Genomic DNA, 26,912 nt, shown 5'->3' with positions numbered 1-26,912 from the left:
TCTTATTTCTTTGTAAATCTATTCCTTAACAGTCTTTCTACTAGTTCCTAGTGTATGAAACATCTCTCCCAGTTTGGGGAGAAGGTCCCCAGATGATTAAGGAAGTACTTGCAGGATGAACAATGCTAGGTGCATCACTATCCTTTTTAGTGCTTTGGGTGGTCCATCTAATTTCATTCCTTTTAGCCTTTATAGTAGTTTGGTACCACTGAATAGCCTGCTGAATCATTTCAGAGGCTATTTAGGAGTCAACTACAAAGCTGTTGATGTAGGATAACGTAAGTCAGACCAGGTAAGGGCAGCTATCCTTCTCTGAAAGGTAGGGAGTTTAAGGTGAGATGGAAAAGAGTTAAAAGGGACCAGAGGGACAACATTTACACACAGAAGGTAGTGTTTGTACAGAACAAGCTGCCAGAGGTGGTGCAGGAAGGGGTATAATTATACCATTTATAAGACAGACAGACATTTACATGAGTATTAAAGACATGACTAAACCACCTCAAAATATATTAAGAAAATAGCCTAGAGCTTGACTTTTTCTTATTTTAGAAAGGTATGTGCAAGGCGTTGCATTCCAGGTGCAATTCGATTGGTCAAACTGCTCGACGTTAAGCAAAACACATTTTATTTTTATACTACAGTTAAAATAAAGACAACATAAAAACAAAATAAAATAAATGGATTAACTATAACTATATCAAAATGATTTACATGATATACATATTAACTACTACTAATTAACTGTTGCAATATAGTAACAACCCGTAAACACAGCCTTGTCAAAAGCAAATTCAGTAAAATAGGTAGTCTCACATGCAATTCTAGCAGAAGGTAGAGAACCCAGCTTCTACAGCGAGAGGAATGACGGCTTCTCAATCCAGCTTGAAGACTCGAGCAACGCAGAAAGCTAAAACTTAAAGTCATATTTCTGTGGAAGCTTGGTATCACCCATTCAGGCTGCTTCTATTGTTCCAACTTTAAAAAAAAAGTCTAGGACCTCACAGGCTGTTTATTTTATTGGCTTTGAGCAGACCACTCTACACCTCTATCTCAATCTTTCTTCATTAAGAAAACTAAGATAAAATGCACTTTTTAAAGTATTGTCACATGGGTACTTGAATAGGAAGGAATACAGGGAGGTGCACCAAATGCTAGAAAGTGGGACTAGATCAGCTCAGGATACTTGGTGGGTGTGGATGAGCTGGACTGTAGGGTCTGTTTCTGTGCTATATTATTCTATGAAAATTACCCAGGTGAACCAGGTGGGTTTTTATAACAATGGTTTCATGGTCTATATTACTGAGATTAGCTTTTATTTCATGATTTATTAATTGAATTTAAATTCCCCGTTCTATATGTTAGGATTTGAACCTATACCCTTCAAGCATTTGCCTGAGCTTCTAAGCGAATACTTCAGTGACACTACCATTCTGCCACCACCTCTGCATTATAACAATAATTACAACAACATTAAGAAGGCAATTGTTTGTGATACATTTTCCAAAATCACAATTTCATTTTATGCATTAACAGATAATCTTTAGATAATGTAAGGTTACTTCTTCAGTCAGTTAAGAAAAACTTGTTTGTTAAGGAAAATAGCTTGTTTCTGTTGTATCAAGAATATCCATCAGCAACTCCTTGTAACATTTATATACACGTGTCCATGACGACAGGATATGATAACTTACTTTTAATATACTTAAGTGGGAAATCAGGAGGGCAAAAAGGGGACATGAGATAGCTTTGGCAAATAGAATTAAGGAAAATCCAAAGGGTTTTCACAAATGTATTAAGGACAAAAGGGTAACTACGGAGAGAATAGGGCCCCTCAAAGATCAGCAAGGCAGCCTTTGTGTGGAGCCACAGAAAATGGGGGAGATACTAAATGAGTATTTTGCATCAGTATTTACTGTGGAAAAGGATATGGAAGATATAAACTGTAGGGAAATAGATGGTGACATCTTGCAAAATATCCAGATTACAGAGGAGGAATTGCTGGATGTTTTGAAATGGTTAAAGGTGGATTGATCCCCAAAATCAGATCAGGTGTAACTGAGAACTCTGTGGGAAGCTAGAGAAGTGATTGCTGGGCCTCTTGCTGAGATATTTGTATCATCGATAGTCACAGGTGAGGTGTCGGAAGATTGGAGGTTGGCAAACGTGGTGCCACTGTTTAAGAAGTGCGGCAAAGACAAGGCAGTGAGCTTGACTTCAGTGGTGGGCAAGCTGTTGAAAGGAATCCTGAGGGACAGGAAGCACATGTATTTGGAAAGGCAAGGACTGATTAGGGATAGTCAACATGGCTTTGTGCATGGGAAATCATGTCTCACAAACTTGATTGAGTTTTTTGAAGAAGTAACAAAGATGATTGATGAGGGCAGAGTAGTGGATGTGATCTAAATGGACTTCAGCCAGGCAGTCGACAAGATTCCCCATGGGAGACTGATTAGCAAGGTTAGATCTCATGGAATACAGGGAGAACTAGCCATTTGGATACAGAACTGGCTCAAAAGTAGAAGACAAAGAGTGGTGGTGGAGGGTTGTTTTTCAGACTGGAAGCCCATGACTAGTGGGGTGCCACAAGGATCAGTGCTGGATGCTCTACTTTTTGTCATTTACATAAATGATTTGGATGCGAGCATAAGAGACACAGTTAGTGAGTTTGCAGATGACACCAAAATTGGAGGTATAGTGGACAGCGAAGAAGGTTACCTTAGATTACAACAGGATCTGGACCAGATGGGCCAATGAGCTAAGAAGTGGCAGATGGAGTTTAATTCAGATAAATGCGAAGTGCTGCATTTTGGGAAAGCAAATCTTACCATTAAGTATATAAGTCCTGCTAAGGTGCTAGGGAGTGTTGCTGAACAAAGAGACCTTGGAGTGCAGGTTCATAGCTCCTTGAAAGTGGAGTTGCAGGTAGATAGGAGAGTGAAGAAGGCATTTCGTATGCTTTCCTTTATTGGTCAGAGTATTGAGTACAGGAGTTGGGAGGTCATGTTGCGGCTATACAAGACATTGGTTAGGCAACTGTGGGAATATTGCATGCAATTCTGGACTCCTTCCTACTGGAAAGATGTTGTGAAACTTGAAAGGGTTCAGAAAAGATTTAAAGGATGTTGCCAGGGTTGGAGGATTTGAGCTATAGGGAGAGGCTGAACAGGCTGGGGCTGTTTTCACTGGAGCGTTGGAGGCTGAGGGTTGACCTTATAGAGGTTTACAAAATTATGAGGGGCATGGATAGGAAAAATAGACAAAGTCTTTTCCCTGGGGTGGGGGAGTCCAGAACTAGAGGGCATAGGTTTACAGTGAGAGGGGAAAGATATAAAAGAGACCTAAGGGGCACATTTTCATGCAGAGGGTGGTACGTGTATGGAATGAGCTGCCAGAGGATGTGGTGGAGGTTGGTACAATTGCAACATTTAAGAGGCATTTGGATGGGTATATGAATAGGAAGGGTTTGGAGGGATATGGGCCGGGTGCAGGCAGGAGGGACTAGATTGGGTTGGGATATCTGGTCAGCATGGACAGGTTGGACCAAAGGGTCTGTTTCCATGCTGTACATCTCTATGACTCTATACCAAAAGTTGCTTTCTTAGTGGAGAAATGTGTAAGATATATAACAATAGTTTTCAAATGGGATCAGAACAACTTATTCCTGGATTTCTTACTATAACCTTTGACGAATTAGCACAGTTTAAAACCTTCAAGGAATACCTGAGGCAGTAATCATTGCTGTAACTTGGATGTAAAATTGTCACAACAATAACCAATTTAGTAGACTAGTGGCCTGAAAATAAATTATATGGGCATTTTGGTCACTGTTCAATTGGACAATAGAAAAATAAGAAACAAACTAAAAACTGCAAATATATCAAAGGAGAAATAAAAGCAATAGTGACAATAATCTGATCCAAATCAGTGGAAAAATTTAGAATGGAAAATAACAACAACATGTAGGAAATATATTAGGGAGACCAAAAAATAGATGAGAAACAAGACAGAACCAAAAGATAGCAATGTTTCAAGTCGGATATGACTCTTCTTCATAGATTGAAGAGAGTCATATTAGACTTGAAACATTATCTCTGTTTCTCTCTTCACAGAAGCTGCCAGACCTGCTGAGGTTATCCAGCATTTTCTGTGATTGTTTGAGATTTCCAGCAGCCATGAATTTTGCTTTAATATAAGCATGTCTTGACAATTCTGAGGAAAGGGTTGAGGAGTAGAAAGGAATGAGATGCATATGAACATTTTTCTGGATTTGCATCCCATAACCAACTTGTATACCATGCTGAAATGTCCACAGATGTTGCATAAGGTTCTGCAATATACACAAAGTGGTGCTTCCTTACCAGACACTAAAAGGACTCAAATCATGCCATGTCAAATTCACTACACATCCAAGTTTCCCTTACAACATACTACTTTTCCTGTTCAAGAGTATCATTGTATTATGAGGAACAAAACAGAAAACATTTTTATACATATATTACCCCAAGGTCAGGGTAGGTTAGTCTAAGTTGTATAAGCTAGGAATGTCTCAGGTTAAATTCAGAAGGTTGAATCTTATAGATTTTTGTTAGGTTTCAATTAAGTTTGGTAGTATGAATCATACCATGAGACCAAGTGAGTTTTTTTTTACACAATATCTGACCAAACACACTGCATTGATCATTATTTCAGCCTTCAGATGACTATCCTGTCTGATTTTTACTCCATCCTACCATGCAACATTCCAAGAGTACTCACCAGATATCCTGTAATTAGCCAGTATTTCTGGAGCTGGTGTCATGTTTAAAAAAGCCATTGTGCAACTGGACAATATTGTCAGTCTGTTCTTAAAATGTTCTTGACATCCCATCATTCCACTTTGTAGATCTATTCCTGGAGCAGCTAAAGGATGGGGTGATGCACAGATGGAACATTTTCTTCCCTCAAGACCAAGAGAGAATGCCATAACATCAGACCATGTGAGTCTGATGCAAAGTTTACACCCAGGTTAAAGATGTCTCGGCCATGTAGAGAAATGCCCAGCACCATGAGAAGAAAGGCAATGTCCTTTCTGATTCTAGTAGAGTAAGTGCCACCACCCTTGCTCTGATATCTCACTCATGCTACCTCTGGTCCTGTAATGACCAACTACTAAAGCTCAAACTTTAAATCGCTCTCCTGCAATAACTTCCCTACTTGCTCTCATTCATCTCAATTTGCTACACTACTAACCCTGCATGCCCACAGTGTGGCTTACTCACTCACTTGTGAAATCTTCCCAACCGCACCAACACTAATAGCTGTGTTTTAATCTTCTGTAACACACACCTCTGTTTCATTCCAGGAGCAAAACAGCCCACAGTAGGGCAGACTCAGAAAAGGTGGTGTGCTCTCCCTGATTTTGTTCCTCACTCTGATCAACAAAGCACCCTGGCATTCACCATCTCAAGCAGGACCTGGGCTAGTATTGGAGAGTAAAAAATGAGGTCTGCAGATGCTGGAGATCACAGCTGCAAATGTGTTGCTGGTCAAAGCACAGCAGGTTAGGCAGCATCTCAGGAATAGAGAATTCGACGTTTCGAGCATAAGCCTTCCTGGGCTTATGCTCGAAACGTCGAATTCTCTATTCCTGAGATGCTGCCTAACCTGCTGTGCTTTGACCAGCAACACATTTGCAGCTAGTATTGGAGACTAACATTCACTTACTATCTTGGATCTCCTGACTGAAGGCTATACCCCTTGGCTGGATTGAAGCCAGATGACAATTGTGGCAAGCTTCGTGGTTTTGTACCTGCACTAAATGATATTGCAAAACAGTAAAATAAAAGCTTGGTATCTCTGTCTGAGGGGGCATGTCACAAGATGGCAAGGTAAGTAAATGAAATGCAGGGTGGATATGTGCATGTGGAGAGTGAGCACTTGAGTAACAACTGAAGAATCCAGAGATGAAGCCTGGTCCAGTCCATGTGCTACAACACTAAAATACTTGCCGATGCATTCTGAGATATATCATTGATCTGCAGGCTCATCCTGTAATTGGATCAGAATTGTGATGTTTGAGATACATCATTGAAGTGCAGAATCCTCCCAAAAGTGGATCATGAGGGTTCACATCACATGCAAACGTCTGTGAATTTGGGCTGCATATGGTCAAGGCCCAAGGGTTGTGTCTGAGGTGTTGATACAAGCAGCAAGTTGAAGCCACCAAGATCCCACTCTGGCTTCCATGTTGACTTTTTATAACTTTTTTTGTTTGACAAGTTTGGCAAGATTGTAACCCATGGCAAGGTGGCTTGTTAACAAGGCAGTTAATGAACAATAATGACTGTCAATGTGAACTGCTGCCTTCATGAATCGCACCATGCCTTTTGAGAGACATGTACAAGATGCAGCAAGATGATCTTGGTGTTGAAACAGAGTTTGCCAAACATCTCACCTGATACTCCTGCTCATCTTGCCACAGCCATATTATTCAGACCGGATGGGATTCTGTTAATAGATTTTGCTGAATTGTTGATGTCAGCACTGGCGGGATTGGTTTATTCAGTTCTAGATGCCTAGAGTGTGATGCAAAATGATGCCAATGATGTGGAAATAATCCCCATGAAAAGGAGGCCCTGTCTCTGTATCTCACCCACGTTTGTAGAGTGGTAACCTATGTAATTGCCTCTCTGTAACTGAGGGACATATCTATAGTCCTTTGGGACTATGGTTAGATGATAATGAAGATTTCAGCTTTCAATCAATTGCAAAAACTATAATTGGCCTTCACGCCTCTGCATTGGAAAATAGAAAATAGTAAGAACACAGGCAGTGTTCCTGCTTATGGTGGTTCAGTGGTTAGCACTGCTACCTCATAGCACCAGGGATCCGGGTTCGATTCCAGCATCAGGCGACTATCTTTGTGGAGTTTGTACATTCTCCCAGTGTCTTTGTGGATATCCTCTGGGTGCTCCAGTTTTCTCCCACAGTTCAAAGATGTGTAGGTTAGGTGCCTGAGTCAGGGGTAAATGTAGAGTAATAGGGATTGGGTTTGGGTGGGATACTCCGAGGATCAGTGTGGACTCTTTGGGCCAAAGAGCTTGTTTCCACACTGTAAGGATTCTAAGATTCTGATCGTTATTCAGTGACTAGTGGTAGAAAACGTGCATGTTTAAACCACGAGGTTTGAGTTTCCTGTTGTCTTGCCAATAAGCAAATATCCAGTATTAAAGATCAAGGAAACATGGATGTTCAGCAAGACATTATGTTATGTAGTGCCTATCATACCTTTAAAATATCCACACCAGTACTATCAAAGTGTAGTCATTCTTGTAACAGAGGGAACATTACTAACAATTTACATAAAGGTCCAAAACAGCAAAGACAAACAACCAATTAAACTAAACTGAAGTTAAAGTACTGTCACTGCTGGAATCTCAGGTGAGTGTCTGAATTGAAAGATATATCTCTAAATTGAGTGAAAGGAATGAGCGAGGAATAAAATGAGACCTGGATTTCTTTGTATACCAGCTATTGAAGCATGCAGGTGCAGTAGGTGGTAAAGAATGGTATGTTGGCCTTCATAGTGAGAGGATTCAATTACGGGAGGAAAGATGTCTTATGGAAATTATACAAGGCCTTGGTGAGACTAGACCTAGAATATAATGTGTAGTTTCAGTCTCCTTATCTGAAAAAGAATATTTAGAAAAACTGTAGTGAAGGTTTACCACTCTGATTTCCGGGATAGTAGGACTGCCACATGAAGACAGGTTGAACTGGTTAGGATTTATGAACTGGAGTTTTGAGGAATGAGGAGGATCTCATAAAAAGCTATAAAATTCAAACTGTACTAGACAGGATAGATGCAAGAAAGATGTTCCTGATGACAAATTAGTCCAGAAAACTAGAATGTCAAAGGCTAAGGATATGAAGTAAGCCATGTAGGACTGAGATAAGGAGAAATTTCTTCACCGAAAGAGTGGAGAGCCTGGTGGGATTCGCTATGACAGAAAGCAGCTGAATCCAAAACATTGCCTGATTTGAAGCAAGAGTTGGATATGGTCCTTGGGGCTAAGGGGATCAGAGGCTATGAGGGAAAATGTGGGAACAGACTATTGACTTGGAACTAATCACCTATGATCATAACGGATGGCAAGCAGCTGGCATACTCCTGCTCCTGTAGCCTAGGTTTCTATACAAGTCTTGATATTGTGGCAGTATATACACAAATCCCATAATCAGGGACAAACCATTGAAATTCTAACTGAGACATGGGAGGGCTAGCACTGAGCTACTGTTGACACCTGACAGCACATGCATTATGCATTTAACAACTATATCCAAACTCCCTCAGTCTTTTATGTCCAATGATTCCCTCATTGAGCATGTCTTCACTCCATCTTGAATTCCAAAATTCTTAAGTACAAATTTCCTGCAATTACACTGGTTAAAAATAGGTGTAAAATAGTGCTCAATTGTGGGTGCAACAATACCATTATTTTAACAGACATCAGCAAAATGGTAACTTCCAAAATATATATCTAAAGAAAATTCCATCCACTTGGCAAATAGGAATCGACACTCACTAGCAATGATTACACAAGATGGATGGCCATTTGAGCAGGGTTCAGATGGGCAACTACACTTATAGAACTCTACCATAGCATAAGTTCCAGTCTTTTGAAGACAGAAAGTTTTACAAATGCACCTTAAAAAGTCAAAATACTTACAATAAAATGGTGATAGCAAGTTGGCAACTTGCTTGCCAATTTACTTTTCTGTTAATAAGAAAACAAATCAAGTGGAGTATGAAATTGTAAATTGGCAACCTATCGCCCACTTTGTATTATTAACCACAACTAATTTTACACATAATGTGTAAGTCACACTTCTTCTTGGTTGCATTCTTAGATTTGTAGTTCTAAAATGTGCATGAAATAATGTGAAAATGCTTCGATCAAAAGTAAGCTCATTATAGGCAGCCAGAAGCTTGCTCTGCTCCACCAGTGTTCCTGCTCACTCTATGCTGTCTTCTCGGCATGTCTCTGCTCTTTCCATGTTTCCTTAATGTCTTCTCTATTCCCCTGCTGTCTTCATGTTCTGCTCCCTCCATGTTCCTGTTCTGTTCATGTTCTTGCCAAGTATAGACTGACTCTGCAGTGAAAGTAGGCAGACACTTCTCACTAATTCCCTAAGTTAATAATTGCTTTATCCCTTTCATATTATTATAACATTGTAATTTCGAAAGCAGGTTTGACATGACTTATTTGTTTGAAACGCATTCTTCAACCATTGCGCTAGATAACAAAAAAATATTCAAAGAAGAAAAGGGTTATCTACAAGATGTTAAAAATGGATAGTGAGATCAAGGATATAAGAGACACAGCTAACCTACATATTCTGCTGGAACATTATTATAATATTTGTGACCGCAGCAAGACTGATTGTACAGAATAAGATTACATGCTTCAACTCATTGGTCAATTACATATACACACACATAAAAGGAACAAAACTGCACTTATATAGTATCTTTCATGACCTCATAATTACAGCAATTGTGAGCTTCTTTAAAATGCAATCATTGTTGTAATTCAGGATAGTGGCAGGCAATTTGTACTCAATGAAGTCCCCAAAACAATAACATGACCAGATAGTCTGTTTTATCAATACATGTTGGCCAAAAATCTGAGAGTAATATATAGTGTATACTGCCAAAAAGATACTTTATGCCCATCTAAAAGGGCAGTCAGATCAGAGTTAAAAATGAAGTGCTACGTGGGAGAGTCGGCTGAAGCTGTGCACACTAGTTTCTGGAGCAAAGTTTGAACCTGTAATTTTCTGATCCAGAGTCAAAAGTAGTGCTACCAAATCAGCCCTCATAGTATGAATTCTAAATTAATTTATAATTGGATATCTCCAGTTTGCATTTCGTATCATGTGAGCAGCCCTCTGCTTTTCTAGAACCGTCCTTGTAGATGTTAGAACTCTAACCCTATAAATTCATTTAACTCTTGATTTAGTATTTGGATCGTTCCTACTTTTGATTAAGAAATGAACACTCACTTACAGCTGCCAAACTTCAACGGACATGCATGTCCATCCATTGGGAAGTTCACTAGTCTCATAGGACATGCTGCATTTATGGTCAGTCTGGAATTGGAGGAGAAAATATATTTAATGTTACGTAGCTATCAAATAGAATAAGTGTAAAGTATGATCAAACTACTATGACCCACCTCATGGTGTAAAGAATAGTGCCGTTTTGCATGATTCTGAAAAGCTTGTTGGGAGTCGTCATGTTGTGAGCAATGGACATTTTTCCATTTCTGAAGAAGGTGTCTGGAGTCCAAATTTTGTTAACCATTAAGTTATTCAATCTAAGTATTTCAATAGGTCCATCAAATTTTAGCCTCTTATCAATCCAAGTTTGACGGAAAAAGACATCCATGGTATACTCCTGTAAAATTATAATAAACCCACTTTAAAAGACTGCATTGCATCACTTTTACTACAAGTCATGGTCTTTCGATGTATAATGCTTTGACCCACAAACAGTACCAATGTTCAATGAATTACTCAATGTCCACATCCATAGTTTAAAAAGACCCCTCAGTTTCTTCCATGGTTAAAGTCTTGCTTGGCTTCCTTAAAAAGACAAATGCTTTTTTTCTCCAAGAGATTACAATACTGTGTAACGTTGATTGTTGCCAACAATGAAGCCAATAGCGGCAGGGATTGTCAAACAGATTAAGGCGAATAATCTTTTTAATGATATTTTGCTTAGATGCCAAGATATAAATCGAATATGAACGGGACTGCAGGCGGTGAAATGGGAAGCTGATGTCGATAAGCAAGTGTAGTATGACTATTTTTTGTTTTGTTTGAGAACAATAAAGCAAGGATTGGAGAATCATTTTAATTATCATTATCATACCATATCGACGTCAGATACAGGACCGAAACTTGTCACGTATATGTCAGTTTTCACTTCAGTAACAGGACCTAGAAAAGATGAAACAAGGTTTGAAAAATCATCTTGACTAGGGCTTTTCTGTCAGTGCACGATGCATTAACTTGCCACATGTGAAGAATATAGAAGACAATGCCTTTAAAACCCTCAAAGTTTGAACGACAACGTTTATGGACAGCATTGAGTTCCACCATTGTCTCGGTTCTTGCAAAAGTGTCGCGATGGACCGTCCTACTATACACTGTAAACATTTATGATTTGTTCAGACTTGAAATCACATCGATGAAGATGTACGTCATATAAGGGGTGAAAATAGGTTTGAATCTGTTGCAAGCCAAAGAGGTACGTGCAAAAAGATATAATTACTTACCTCCAAAACCGGGTCGTAGCCTATTATCATATCCATCGAGAAGTCTATCGAGAATACGTGTAATGTTTTCCGAATGGACTCTTACTTCTTTGTCTTGATTAGAAGAGCTATTTATGAGCGTCTCTCCTATACTGTAAATACAAATCAACATTAAGGTCAAGGGCACCTTTGGTAATCAAAGGCGAAAGTGTCTGCCTTTGTTTTCGCTTTGCTATCCATCTATTTAAATGCGACAAGACGATAAAAGGCTACATCGTAATAAAATACGTGGAGAGAACAACAAAAGGTTTCAACTCAGTAGAAATGTAAATAAGATAGACTCACCACCACAGTGCTGTGTAACAGACAAAAATCAGTAAACCCACGCGGCTGGTAGGCATTGCAACCACAGATCTCATGTCAGCAGTAACCATTTGCATGTCCCATATTCTAAGCTTCCTCACTTTTGCCGTCATTGTGCCATTTCACGAAGAATAAAAGCAACGATAAAAGAACACTTTAGTACCTCAGTGTTGAGCCCATTGCACTTGCAGGGGGCATTTTTCACTCTCGTTTTATTTCTCTGTTGCTGTCGAGGCTCAACTGAGCGCCTCAGTTTAAAACTAAAGAGTTTAACAGCCGGTCCGGGATGGCGAACATTGACAATAATCGAATAAGGCATCATGGGAGATTAAAAGCAAGAAATCCACTGATACTTTTGGCAGGAATTAGCGAGAAGCCGTCAGGGATCCTGGCAAGGCATGGACACCCAGACGGGACAGATTAGATTGCGAATTACCGCATTTCGTCGGACACTGTATTTTAAATAACTAACAAATAGCTCATGTACTGGTAATTTATCAGTGTTTATACACTGCCAGTCTCCACGAATCCATCTGAGATTATCACACACGGTGTCTCCCTCCCTCTCAATCCTTCTCCCCTCTTCAACATTCAAGCAATTTTGCGATGGTTTGAAGGATTAAGTGATAAGCATTATCTGTTTATCAGATATAATCCAGATAATCAGAATTAGTACGGGGAAGAACAAGTGGGAATTTTGGTGACAGCTACGCTGCTGAAGCCGAGCGTTATTCAGCTTTCTCCAAACCTGTTGGTCAGCAGTCAAAACGTTGTCGAGTTTAATTCCCTGATTTAACTCTTAAACATACCCCTGTGAAAGAACGTGCTATTAAGCAAACAATTTCAATTATATGTGCGCTTACCCAGTCAACAGCGCAGTTGCCAATAAGGTACACTTATTAACCTACATGATAGTTGGGATGGAGTTATCCTAAGTGGAATATTAATAATAGTGCAGATCAGTTGAACTGAATGGTCTGTATCTCTCATGTAAACTTCAGATCATTCTATCAGTCTTCATCTCAATGTTCATTAACTCAAATGTAACACTTGATATGGATTCTTCACGTTTGAATAAAATATACAACAAACCTTACATTTTGAATTAATCTATATTGTTTAGTACATGTGGAATTTATTTTACGACTAGCTATGAATTGACAAGTGTATTAGGTAAAATTTTCATGAAAATGCTTTATGACCTATTTTCACTCCACCAACACTAATGCCGCCACCACTCAAACCACTTACACATTAAACTAATATAATGTTAATGGACCACTCAGTCGTTATCGCTTCCCACACTTATGTCGTTTCCTAGTGTTACCTGAATCAGTGCTGTTCAATTTTCAACTTCCATGTGTTATACACATGGATGAACGGACACACACACACACACACACTTGGCACGTTATCCCCGTGCCACTTGTATCCATCCGCGCTGAACATTGGAGAGAATAATGGAGTCTGACAGAAGAAAGTTCTCTTATATAATTTTGAACAGAAGATAACCCTCTTAATCCACGGAATGTCCGTGCAAACTAACATAAATTGAGACATACCCAATCATAGTAACCTTGTAAAACAAGACAGCCAACAGCCAGTGTGTTCTGCTGTGGACTCACGTGATGGCATTCAGGGTTGAATCCATTGTTGCTATTGTGTTTATCTAAGCAATGGGAAACGGTTAAGGCTTTTTGTCTCTACCTTGGTAAATACTTATATCTCCAGTCCTTCCTCCTGTAAAGCAAAAGCTATCTTTGTTATAGTAAATTACGATTTTCACTTTACATGAGTTTAAGTCATAAGTTTATAAATCAGTTAGTTATATCTACTGCTACAACGTTCTAGTACTTAATAAATATCACGTTTCTTCGTACTTTGCTTGCTGATGTGAATTCTCGATGCCATCAGGAGCAGTACCAGAATCAATATCAAGGACCCTGACCTCGAATCAAATAAGGCTGAAAGTTGTGCGTAGGAAATAATTAACATTTCATTTCCATTCTTATCCTCAAGAATTGCTGTCATTGTAAGCATATTTTCTAAGAGAAAATCATTTGTTGATATTTAATGTTTTCAATATTCATGTTTAATGTCAAAGAACAACGCGAAGGATGACGACACAAATCCGCTCTAACACTTTTGCATGGAATTGCGTGGACTTCGTACCTGATGGGGGCATCAAAAAAGTCATATGGAGCTGGTGGATTGGGGATTGTCACAATTATTTAATACATTCCCAATAATACATATGTAAACTGCACATCGAGGAGGCGAACCGTGTATGTTGGTGTCGGGATTGGAGCGGGGAAAAGAAATCTATAAATGCATTTCTAATTATTTCATGTACAAAACGGCAAAGCCTCGTGAAATGGCTTATTAACTGGTAACTGCTCAAAACTTTAGCAAATGCATAATTTTAGATTTTTTTTTCAATATCTTACGGGCACGTGTCCTCTCTCTACACATACTGCACGACCTGTTAAATCTTGCCCAGTATCTGCTGCCTTTATTTCTAATATTTGTAGTATTTTCTGAGTAGTTCTGAGAAAAGGTCACTCGACGCGAAACGTTAACTCTGATTTCTCTCCAGAGGTGCTACCAAACTCGCTGAGCTTTTCCAGCAATGTCTGTTTTTGTTTTTGCAGTATTTTGCTCTTGTATCTTGAAAAGACTTGGTGTGGACCCACCATTGGGTTAACGGAAGAAGCGTAAAGAGATCGTCAACATTCTGTTTCAGCGTGGAAGTAATTATATCCGTTGTAACTCCTTTTAGGCAATTCGTCAGGACCTCGGATGATTTGGAAATCAGTTGAAAGACCATAAGACTATGAGCTGAAGTAAGCTCTTCAGCCAAATGAGTTTACTTCCCCATTCAATGAGATCGTGGCTGGTTTAATAAATCCCATCTCCACTATCCTTCTGTTTCCCTTGAATCCCTTAGTGACTAAAATTTGTCTATGTTAGCCTTGAATATAGTTAATGACCCATCCTTGATTGCCTTCCCCAATAAATAATTCTACAGATTTGCTCCCCTCCTACATCTGTCTTAAATAGACCACCCCTTACTCTGAGAAAATGTCCTCTGATCCTGGACTCTTCCACAAGAAGAAACAGCCTCTTTTGCAACCACCTTGTCAAATCCCCTAAGAATCTTGTATGTTTCAATAAGTTTGTTTCATTCTTACAAATTCCAATGAGTGCAGTACCAACCTACTCAATCTCTCCTCATACCTGGTATCAGCTAATGAATCTTCTCTGGGCTGCCTCCAGTGTCAGATTAACTTTCCTTACATAAGGGGCCCAAAAGTACTTGTAGTGTTCCAGCTGTGGTTCAGTTAGTGCCTTATATATCTTTAGCAATACCTCCCTATTTTTATATGCTATTCCCTTTGACATTCTATTTACCTTTCTTATTACTTGCTGAACTTGGATGCTAACTTTTTTTGTAATTTATTAATAAGGACTCTCAAATTTTGTTACATAGCTTTCTGCAGTCTTTCCCCAACTGAATAATATTCAACTCAATTCTTCCTGCCTAAATGCATAACCTCACATTTCCCCCACATTATATTCCATCTATTCAGGGAAGTGCAGGCTAGGTGGATTAGCCATGGGAAAATGCAGGGCTACAGGGGTAAGTAGGGTGGTGGGTCTAGGTGGGTGGTCTTCAGAGGGTCAATGTGGACTCAATGGGCCAAATGGCCTGCTTCCACATGCTTAGGATTCTATGATGCTTTGATCTAAGTGGTTATCTATTGAAGTCAGAGATGGCTGATATGTCCAATACCCGATCTATAGGCTCTGCCACATATGGGCAGGCAGTGCCTTAACACTTCATAGATTGGTTGTTTATTGGTTTCCGCTCTCCCTCTAAAGCCTCTATTTTATGTCTGCAAATTCCAAGAAAATTCTCTCCCCATGTTTGGTGCCTTTGTGAGTGAACATTCTTCATTTTGGTTGGTCAAAAGCCAGGAACTCCCATGAGTCAGCGGGGGTGTTTGACCTTTTCATGGATGTTGGAGTTCATATAGAACAAAGAACAGTACAGCACAGGAACATGGCCTTCAACCACCATGCCTGTACTGACCATGATGCCATTCTAAACTAATCTGATGTGTCTGTATCCCTCTATTCCTGCTTGTTTGTGGCTGTCTCCTTAAGGTGTCTCTGCTGTCCTTTGGGGGTCTCCAGTTGTGACCACAGTCTGAGTATAGCAGCTGGTTCAGGAGTTAGATCTGCGTCTCATTGCCATCCCTGGGTACATTCTATCCACTGGCAAGACAAATCCACTCCAGATGGTATACAGTCAGGAAGAAGTTGCCCTGGAAGTTCTCTTGATCCCATTAAGTAACATGGTATTAGATTTATCATGAGGACAGAACTGCCCCACTAATTACTATCTATCACCCCAGCATCAGCTGATGGTTCAGTATACAGTACCTCTAAGCTAAACATCACTTTGGGGGAGTGCTCGGGGTGAGGGACTTCAATCTTTACATCAAGTGTGCCTTGGTGCAATAAACTGAGTTGACTGAATCCTAAAGGTCATTACTGGTAAAGTCTGCAGTTCTGCCACATCCACCATTATCCACATCTTCAATGACAGGAGAGCCCAGCACATGAGTGCAAACTACAAGGTATGCCAAATTCAATGTATCCATCTTCAGCCAGAAGCCCCAAGTGGATGATTCATCTTGGACTCCTCCTGAGTCCTCAGCATCACCATTGCCAGTCTTCCAACAATTGATTCACTCCATGTGATTAATAGAAACTGCTTAAGTTGCTGATATAGCAAAAGCCAGGAGACCTGACAACAATCCAGCAATAGTACGAAAACCACACCCTTGGCCAGGCTGTTTCAGTATAGCTACAACACTGGCATTTACCCAACCATGTTGAAAATTGTTCAGGTATGTCCAGTGCACAGAAAGAGGGTCAAATTCAAACCAACCAATTATTACCTTATCAGTCAACTTTTGATCATCAGTGATGAAGGGATCATCAAAAATGCTACGAAGCAGCACTTGTAAAGTAATAATCTTCTTACTGAGTCTGGGTTTGGGTTCTGGCAGCACCGTTAAGCTTGTGAGGTCCGACCTTAATACCAAGGTTGTATTTGACCTAGTGTGGTATCATGAGCTCTAGTAAAACTGGAATTCATGATAATCAGAAGGTGACATTCTGCATTACCATCATACCTGGTGCAATGGAAGTGATTGTGGTTGTGATGATTAATCATCTCAGCGGCAGGACAGTATCGCAGGGGTTCTATAGGGTAGTTTCCTAGGTCCAAGCATCTTCATCTGCTTCATCAATAACCTTTTCTCTATTGTAAGATCAGAAGTAGGGAATATCTGGATAATATTCAGGAAATGTAACCGTAAGTGGCAAATAACATTTACATTATACAAATTCCAGGCTATGACCATCTTTAACAAGAAAGAATGCAATCATTGCCCCTTATCATTCAGTGGCACTACCATTACTGAATCCTCTGCCATCAATGTCCTGAGGATAACCTTTAACCAGAAGCTGAATTGGACTAGTCACATAAATACTGCAGCTACAAGAATGGGTCAGAATCTTAGAATTCTGCATTGAGTAACTTAGATTAGATTACCTACAGTGTGGAAACAGACCTTTCAGCCCAACAAGTCCACACTGACCCGCCAAAGCGTAACCCACCCAGACCCATTCTCCTACATTTACCCCTTCACCTAACACTACGGGCAATTTAGCATGGCCAATTCACTTAACCTGCACATTTTTGGATTGTGGGAGGAAACCAGAGCACCCGGAGGAAACCCACGCAGACACGGGGAGAATGTGCAAACTCCAAACAGAGAGTCGCCTGAGGCGGGAATTGAACCCGGGTCTCTGGCGCTGTGAAGCAGCAGTGCTAACCATCGTGCCGCCCATTCATCACTGTTTCCACGGTGCCTGTCCATTATTCACAAGACAAGGGTGAGATGGAATATTTTTGACTCTCCTGGATGAATGCAATTGCAACAAAACACAGGAAGATTGACATGCACAACAAAACAGCCCACATGTTTGGTACCACATCCACAACCATCAACATTCAATTCCGTCACCATGATGCATTGAGGCAACAGTGTATGGGGTATATAGTCTAATAGGTGCCCTGCATTAAAGCTCCTCCAGTAATATCTTACGAACCCTCAAGCTAATCACCTCGAAAGGTAATGGGAATGCCCCTTGCAAAGAGTCCTTCAATCCACACATCATCTTGATTTGGAGCAATGTCACCATGCTTCATTATCATTGGATCAAAGTCCTGGAACTCACTTCTCAACATCTCTATGGTATCCCTAAATTCCAAAGACTGTGACTGTTCCAGGAGATAGCTCACCATCACTTTCTCTAAGGCAACTGGGATTGGCATAAATACCAGCCGAGTCATTAATGTCCCAATCTGATCAACAAATATTTAAAAAAAAGCTTAGGAGTGGACATCACTACAGGTACTTCTCCAGTGCTTTGCAGTACCTGCTGGAGATTATGCAAGTTGCCATAGTAAATGAATGGTGATCATTGCTGCCTGTCAAATCATGAACTTAATCTTGGATTTGAGATCTTGGTCCTCAAATATTCTTCATCTGTTAGCTGATCCACACTATTACACTTGTAGATGATCATGAATTGTATTGTCAGAACTTCTAAAGAAAGGTATTGACCTGAAATATTAACTCTGTTTTTTACTTTGAGGATGCTGCCAGACCTGCTGAACATTTTCAGGAAGTTGTGCTTTTGATTCATATTTTCAGCATCTGCAGAATTTTGGGTTTTGTAATAGAAGTTTAGAACACTTTTCAATTGTTAATTTCTAACCTAAGACTAATAAGTTTTATTGATCAACGGCATTAAGAATTATCAAGTGAAGACAGATTTGTTATCCTTAGATTCAGTTGTCACAGATTAGCCATATGTTCACTGAATGGCACAACTGACCCAGGGGCCTAAATTACAAACTCCTGACCACATATTTCTATTGTACAATGTACCTTTGTAGTTTGAAACTTTCAGACTCAATATCATTCTAGCAATATTCTACTGTGCCATCTTCAAGTGCAAACACTTCCCTGAAGTACCCAAAACTGAACAGAATATTGAATTGGGGTCTGACCAAAGCTCTGTAGAACTGAATTGGCACTTGTTGCTTTTTTTTCCTGAGTATTTTGTGTTCTTTCATGGAACATAGCTGTCACTGGCAAGGCCAGTATTTGTTATCTGTTCCTAACTGCCCTTGAGCTGAATGATTTACTAGACCATTTCAGAGGGCAGTTAAAAGTCCACCAATAAAGGTTACATTTATTTTGCCATTTTTGATTATTTTTGTCTTTATGCACTCTCTTTTATTGATCTTTCCAGCTACATAACATATTTTTATGCCTTTATCTCAAGAGTAATAAAGTTGCATTGAGACACCTTAGAGTGGACTATGCTGTGATGAATTGAGTTTCGTGTCATGTGTAGTGTGCGAAGGAAAGTTGAATTCTTTTTCACTTTCTGTAACTGTCAATTTGAAAAGTTTTGGAATGTACTTAGCAAATATTATGAATAGCGTATATTGAAGAAAAGAAACTAACTACTGAAATCACCTCATCTTCTATTAGGAAAATACCATGACTTGTCTTTCTTAGAGTCAAAGTGCATTTCTCCACATTAAGTTAATCTGCGATAGTTTTACCCACCTGAGAAAACCTGACACCTTAGAACATTTTTAATGAGATGCCAGTTGCTATATTGTGATCTGAAAATGTTCCCTTTATCCAATTTCATTCTACTTTCATGAATTACCGAAATACATTATTTCCAACATTTTTACTTCTTGTTAATTATCTTTTGTGCTTTGACATGGAAACATTTCTCAAGCACTTCATAGTAATCCTGAATAGAAGATATAAGATTTTGTGAAAGAAGTACATTTTTGTATGTACAACTTACTGATAGCGAAGATAGCGAAGTATAGTACAGTATATAAATCTTCTCAAAAATAGTATATAAATGTCCAAGCCAAAAGTTTGGCATTATACTTTGGTGCAATTTAAATCCTGGAGGTTTGGAGATAAGTGAATCTTAGTATTTATCTGGCTCAGCATTTAAACCTGTACCGATATCTTAGAACACACACAGTTTGAGTGTGATTGAAATGTGAGAAGTGTGCAATTCTTGAATAACCTACCCGTTAACTCATCTCGTTGCTCATCCATTTTGCATGGGGCTTTATTAGCATTTATTTCTGACCATTATATTTTATTCAAAAAACTTATAAAAGAACATTCCAAAACATTTCAAATTTAAAATTTCAGCTAGTATAATAGAATTCAATTTTTCTTCATATGCCGCTGAGGTGCCTGATGTAATTCTGATAGTCTTCACATCTTCAGTATACATTTCATGCCAGGATGATAGAAGGCAAACTAGATCCACAGAAAGTTACCTTTTTTATTCTGGTTGAATAGCTGTTCGAATCAAATGTTAGAATGTGGGAGCTTTAGAATAAAACTTCCACTAATGATTTCGAGTTTTGTGGTAACCATGGTATCCAGCACTGTAAATTGTTATGGTTCAGTTTACATAACAAGTTGGAGACAGGGATAGGTCACCTTAGAATTCATAAAATATCTGTTGTGATTTAAATCCTTATTGAATTCTACACCCATCATTTCCGAATAAGATCAGAATAATCATAATTGGGGTGGCAAGGTGATTAGCACCAGTGGCTCACAGCGTCAGGGACCTGGGTTCCATTCTACCCTCGGGTGACTATGTGGAATTTGTACATTCTCTCAGTGTGTGACTGCTCCAGGTGTTCTGGTTTTCTCCCACAATCCAAAGGTGTGTAGATTAGGTGGATTGGCCCATAGTATATCAGGATGTGTAAGCTACGTGTTTTTTGCTGTATTAAATGCAGGTGTTGGGTTGGGGGTGGTCTGGGTGGGATGCTCTTTGGAAGTTCAGTGTGGACTTGATGGGTCAAATGACCTGCTTCCATACTCTAGGGGTTCTATGAGCAAAACTACTGTAACCATCACATGAAAACAGGTGCAATAATGCAATTGTCAGAAGCACTGAACAATTTGCATTTTCGTCATCTTCCTCATTAAGTGTACATTGTAAATACATATTGAATTATACTTTGCAATTTGTATTTAAGAAATGAATTGGGATATCATTTTTTTTTCCACTTTCAAAAGTTACAACACACTGAATTTATTTCCAATAGTCAATTCAATTCAGGCAGACAATCGTAATTTATTGGAAATCATTAAGCTCGATCGGATTCAAGTTCAAATTGTTGTGGATTTTCCGTAATTGAACAGTGAAGCCCAGCCTCAAAATTCACACACAGCTGCTCAGTACAGGTGCTTGCAAAGTGGCACCAAAACATCTGTTTATCTTTTGAGTGAAGAAAACCGATTGCACTGTTGCAAAACCTTTTACCATCCGAAGTGTGTGTGTGTGTGTGTGGGGGGGGGGGGTTGGGGAAAGCATCGTAAATCTCAAGTGTACCATCTCAAGGCATTCGCATGGACGGAGCTGGGAATCTCACATGTACGTCACGTGCCGCGAGAGGTGCTGCATTCACGAAATCCCCGCGGGCGCGTGGCAGCGGAAAGGGCGAGTTTAAAAGGGGGCGGAGAGGGGACCTGTGCATGGGTCACTGCTGCCTGTTCCTGCCCAGGAACTCACTTCCACCCCCACCCCCCCACCCCCCCCCCCAAAACATGATCCGAGCCCGCTCTCACGTGATCCGGCGTCCGTTAGATTTTTGAAAAAAAGGAACCGTTGGGCTCGAGCTGGGTGCACGCGCTCGCTGCGGTGAACAGTTCCATCCTGTGCAGGAAGAGCACACTCACCGCCCAGACCTGACACAACTCTCAGCACTGAGGTCGGGCACGAATGCAAAATAAATATATTTAAAAAAAAATTAACTCCAACAGTTCCCCCCCTCCCCTTCCATTCCAAAACAAAATACTATAGCAAATAGAGAGAGGCGACGAACGTGTCCCTGCGTGGTCACGAATGTTAATGTGGAGCCAGGCGGAAGCTGGCAGGCTCGCATCTTCGCGAGTGTTTTTCCACTCCCTTTTTATTTCAAGGGAAGCAGTGCGTTATGCGTGTCCACATCCCGAGCTACTCTCGGAATTAACCAAATTCCATTTTTTTTAAAAAAAGAATATTTTGCCCCTGCCCCAGCACCCCCCCCCCCCCCATCCTCTGTGGGAATGACGAGTCGGCTCAGAGGATAGCGATTTCAGAACAGCACCATGCGCCAAGATTTTCGGCGGAGGCAAGCGCACGGTGGTCCTTCCTCCCTGGCATTCTCGGATGCTTTAACAATCAGCATCTAAAAGAAAGGGGAAGAAGAAAAACAAACATATGTAAAAAAGAAAAGGGACGGAAGAAAACAGACGGTGCTTAGAAAACAACAGACATCTTGTTTTCCCCTTCCTCTCCCTCATGCCATCTTCCCTCACTCCTCTCTCCGTTTTGCCCCTTCCTGCATCAGTATATATTTATATATTTGCAAAGTGAAGCTGCTTCCTCTGCCTTTTGATGTTGTGAGTGAGGAGTGTGCGCAGGCGCCCCCCACCTTGGAATTACTGCACTGGTCAGAATAAGTTGGATCCTGTCTGCCTCTCTCTCTCTCTCTCTTTCTCTCTCCTGCTGCCTTCCCTTGAAAAAAAAACGAAATCGTCTGAAAACTTAGGGATGCTGAGAGTTCGGAAAAGGGGCTACTTTAGCGCTTTCTCGTTCCCTTTGCTAGTGGCGATGGTCTGTGCACAAAGGTAAGCCATAGCGCCGGGCAGCTGGAGGTGTCTCTCTCTCTCTCCCTGCACCCCTTCATTTGCAAATGCCACATTTACTTCAACCTTAGGATAAACCACATTCTTAACTGTGTTCTCTCCCTCTCGATCTAGTGTCAATGATCCCAGTAATATGTCATTGGTAAAGGAGACGGTTGATAGACTGCTGAAGGGCTATGACATCCGTTTGAGGCCAGATTTTGGAGGTAATTTGATTTATTCTTAATGTGATTCCTTACAGTCTTAAGCCCCTCTTGATTACTATGTCAAACGGATCTGGAAATGATTTGAAAGTTAATACAATTTGTGCCCCCCCAAGTTGACCGAATTCCATACTTCAGAGTATCACTGTTTCGCCAGTATCATCTTTAATGGGTCTTTTGTTTTGATAGCCAGGCATCACAGTCCTGTAAGTTGTACTGGTAGTTGTTACAGCCCCATGCTCGTAATTAGCTGTTAGATTTTTGTAAAGAGGCTTCAAAATGATTTAAGGCGAGGGATACTCCAACGATATGTTCCTCCCCAAGGCATATTGAGCTAAAATTTTAGTTTTAATATAAATTAACTAAAACGTTTTAGCAGTATTTTCATTTAACTACCACTTCTGGACCGTAACATTACTTATATATATTCGGCACAGTAAAATAGGACATCAAATGCAAGTCACATACTGTACAGTAATGTTGCATGGAAACGGATGTCGGTGGGTATTGTATGTGTTTAGAGAAATGTGATATTCAGCTGCTTAAAAGGGGGAACGGGTGATGGGAGCCACGTTAACTGTTCTCGTCTTGTGAAATGAACTTGGTCTATAAGCTGCATGGAAGAGTTAAATTCAAGAGATCACATTGCGGGCGATCTTGTTTGTCTGCAGGTGACCCTGTGCGTGTTGGCATGAACATTGACATTGCCAGTATAGATATGGTTTCTGAAGTCAATATGGTGAGTACATCTGTATCCTCCAGCAACTATCTTCACAGGAGCCTTTGATTCGCAGAAATAGTGTGATAAGTTTACGCTCTCAAAGTGATCGTTTCGGTGCCCATGCCTTTGAAGGACTGAGCATTCATTGAGTTCAAACCAATTTCATTCAAACAGCATCCACTGGATCAGTGTATCAGCCACGTAGGTTTCACGAGTGATGTGAATTTTATTAGCTAAGCATTGGGCAGAGAAAAAGAGAGAAGGGCATGTTGGAATGTGCTAGGTACTGTTTTGGAGAGCTGAGCAGAGAGAAATTGTGAGCAACCTTTAGGCAAGGTACTGGGCTGGAGAGAGTTTGTTGCTTCGTGCAATAGCGTCCCCTGCTGATTTTTGCACTCAACACAATAAATCCAGACTCCAAACTTACACACGAGCGTCTTAAATATCATCGTAATAGAGCTCCAATAATCTGGATCTTGTTTAATATCTGTATCCACAGAATAATATTTTAACACAGATGCCTTACATCAGGCTAATTCTTTTTCTTGAAGAGTGGAGTTAACGGTTTGCAAGAAGCATCGTTTACGAGGACTGCGCGTACAGTCTTTTCAATCTTTGTACATTTCATTTGATTGGACACACCAGACGTATTGAATTCCATAAAGATGGTTGTCGTGCCCGAAGTAATTTTAAAAGTACAACATCCAATGCTTGTGTTTACACGTTGGCTTAATTGTACAGAGGAATGCCCCTCTCGCACATTGCTGTCTCAAGGTCACCAGATAGGTGGATGGAACTCCGGTAGTTCCAGATGTTATCCTGCTTGTACTACTGGCACCCAAGTTTCAGTGTGCCATAACTTTCAAGGGCGGTGAGCGCTTTTTAATGGTGTCATTGTTTTCATCCGGTATCGTTGATTATTTCAAATATATAGGTTAAATAATTTGATAGAAAATAAAATTGCATGGAATATAATGGAAATTGGACAATTTAAAAAAATCAGCCAGAAATCTATTTTAAGATGATTTGGTGAATGTGATGGTGGAATTTTGCAACACCCAGTATTTGCTATAGATCATAACCTACTTGGTAGTAAACTATAATTTTAACTGTGGGAAGGCTAAGGATACCAACACAGTATTTAAGTATAATTTAAAATAATAAGCAAAGGAAGGATTATAAACATTAATTTTTGTCTATATTTTATCAACTTCTTGACTTGTTATTTATGTAGGTAAGCACAATAATATAAAGTTTTATAGGGCAGTTATGTAGGCCACATCATAATGACCTCTGGCACTGCCATCTAGTGTTCCAGTATATTCGCATATCGCACAAAGGTTAGCAGGAGCTGTTGAGAACAGGGGCAGTAATCAGGATGAATTCAGCTCATTGTTTTTGTAGATTTTTCAATCAAATAGGTTGTACTATTTTATTTTTGGTAAGCAATAAGTATGTTGACTACAAATAAGGTGATCACTTTTGCATGCAACTGCATGATCTCACATTATACCTCTATATTTACTATTGAACATTGGCTTATAGCCTATGTCCTCATGTTTTCTTCTCATTAAACTAACAGATAATATGTGATTAGATGTTATTTAAATAATTACATTTTCCACACAGCCTCTGTTATCTCCTTTAGAACAATTGATCAATATATTTTTAAAACTAAACACATTATTAGTGGGTATACTGAACTGTAGCAACATTGTAAATACAAGTTATGAATGCATGTAACATCTTGTACATCTCAACAGTTATTCTATTACTGAAGATTTGTTTTAAAAATGGCAGTGTTTGTAATCAACTAGGATACTCACCTGAATTTCTTGTGATGTGAACAACTATTACAAACCTGAAAATAGAAACATGTTCACTTATTGGCAACCTGGAAGGAGTTTTTTGCAAAAACTAGTTTTGCTTCTTTAAAAATGGTTGCTTGGTTTGTTGATACAGCGTAAGTGCTGATTTTGTTACTAGTTGGAAAAAATACTCTCTTCTAGCATTTACTGTGGGAGAAATCATCTACTTTCCTTAGTAAACTGGTGTAAAAACTCACACCAAGTCTCACTTAAGTAATGTCAACTGATATTGATCACAATGAGGAAGAGAAAAAGACAGCTATCAAATGTCTGGAGGGTGTATTCAACACCTTTTTACAAACAGCTGCAGGGAGTTAAACCCAAGTTTGAGATCTGTGTCTTACTGATATGAGTTAGTTTTCTATGTGTATTCATTTATTAATGTTACTGTGAGATTTTGCCTTTGGTTAGTTTGGGCAGTTTGTAATTGAGCAGTTACACCACTTGAATTACAATTAAATTATTATTCTGATACTCGTAACAATATCTTACATATAATTTCTCCTTTCTCTAATTATACTTTGAATGAAAAGTGACTATTTTAGTATTTTGCATTTGTCTGTATATATGGTTGAAAGCATAAGAATGATTGGTCATCTCAAGTACATACTAGCTAACATATTTCAAAAATATTGTTGGGCATTAGGTTATCATTTTGTTTCTAGATTATTAAAACAAATTTAATTTCCTTTTCAAAATAGAATTTATAGCAACATTCTAGGCTTGACCACAAGTTTTTTTTTGTATCATCACGTTTGCATTATTTTAAATCCAGGATTTATCGAACTTCTATGTGATACAATTAGGAAAATTGGATCCATGACAACTGGAAACTGTTAAATGTTCAAATTTATTTTTACTGGTGACACAGTCATTTCTTTAAGAAATAAGAATATTTTCTCTGCTTTTTTCATATATTGCACAACTTTATTGGTTGTCATGGAGATTAAAAATATATTATAGTTTGACAAAACATGAATGCAGTAAATTGAATAAGCAAAAAGAAAAACCTGCAATGCTGAAATTTCTGGAAATAATTCTGTGATTGGTGTGGAAGCGGTCAAAACCAAAATTAGCTGATAGAGGACTCTAGGAGAACAGATAATAGTTGTTTAGTTTATATAAGAATCCAGCTTGTTCACTAGTGTCCTTTAGGAAAAGAAATGCACCATCCCTACTTGCTTATAGTTAACTACACTAACTGCTTTGTAGTCTGTGTACGATTGCATTATGTGTGGGGTGGGGGATGGTCAAAACACAATCTGCGGAATTACAGAACACCTTCAAGATTTATACAGATTGCAGCATGCGTATTGCAATTATATTTTCCATATTTCAATATCTATGTGTCCCATATCATCTTTATAGGCATTCTCTTCTTGTCTATTTGAAGATTGAACCACTTCAATGTACCATTTGAATGCAAACAAAAAAACAGTCTTTTGTGTTGGTAAATCAAAGAAATACACCAAAATTGAGGCAAGTTACTATGAAGTTATAATTCAAGTAGTTTGAATTAAGGACACAAGTATCATTATTTCTGGGGATTAAGAAGTTTGACTGTGATGCAATAGGTTTCTAATCCCTGAATTAAGGGTGGTAGATATCACATACTA

At 39.4% G+C, this 26,912-nt stretch overlaps 2 protein-coding genes across 3 annotated transcripts in view; one reads left to right on the top strand and one right to left on the bottom strand.

Moving 5' to 3' along the window:
• The window catches only part of LOC132823083 (gamma-aminobutyric acid receptor subunit alpha-6-like), a 30,092-nt gene extending 17,988 nt beyond the window's left edge, over positions 1-12,104 (bottom strand). Inside the window, exons 1-5 of the mRNA XM_060836622.1 lie at positions 12,100-12,104; positions 11,322-11,452; positions 10,916-10,983; positions 10,218-10,438; positions 10,049-10,131 (exon numbers count right to left, since the gene is read on the bottom strand). Coding sequence (XP_060692605.1) covers positions 10,049-10,131; positions 10,218-10,438; positions 10,916-10,983; positions 11,322-11,452; positions 12,100-12,104 — 508 coding nt within the window. The remainder of the gene's footprint in view (positions 1-10,048; positions 10,132-10,217; positions 10,439-10,915; positions 10,984-11,321; positions 11,453-12,099) is intronic.
• A 10,305-nt stretch (positions 12,105-22,409) lies between these two features.
• gabrb2a (gamma-aminobutyric acid type A receptor subunit beta2a) overlaps positions 22,410-26,912 on the top strand; it is a 242,438-nt gene continuing 237,935 nt past the window's right edge. For both annotated transcript variants that reach the window (XM_060836867.1, XM_060836868.1), the window contains exons 1-3: positions 22,410-22,486; positions 22,619-22,710; positions 23,379-23,446. In XM_060836867.1, the coding sequence (XP_060692850.1) occupies positions 22,410-22,486; positions 22,619-22,710; positions 23,379-23,446 (237 nt within the window). The remainder of the gene's footprint in view (positions 22,487-22,618; positions 22,711-23,378; positions 23,447-26,912) is intronic.

The sequence above is a fragment of the Hemiscyllium ocellatum genome, chromosome 16 (genome assembly GCF_020745735.1).
Source record: "Hemiscyllium ocellatum isolate sHemOce1 chromosome 16, sHemOce1.pat.X.cur, whole genome shotgun sequence".
In the NCBI taxonomy this organism is placed as follows: domain Eukaryota; kingdom Metazoa; phylum Chordata; class Chondrichthyes; order Orectolobiformes; family Hemiscylliidae; genus Hemiscyllium; species Hemiscyllium ocellatum.
Note: the sequence above shows the minus strand (reverse complement) of the source record. Positions and strands in the feature narration are given on the sequence as shown.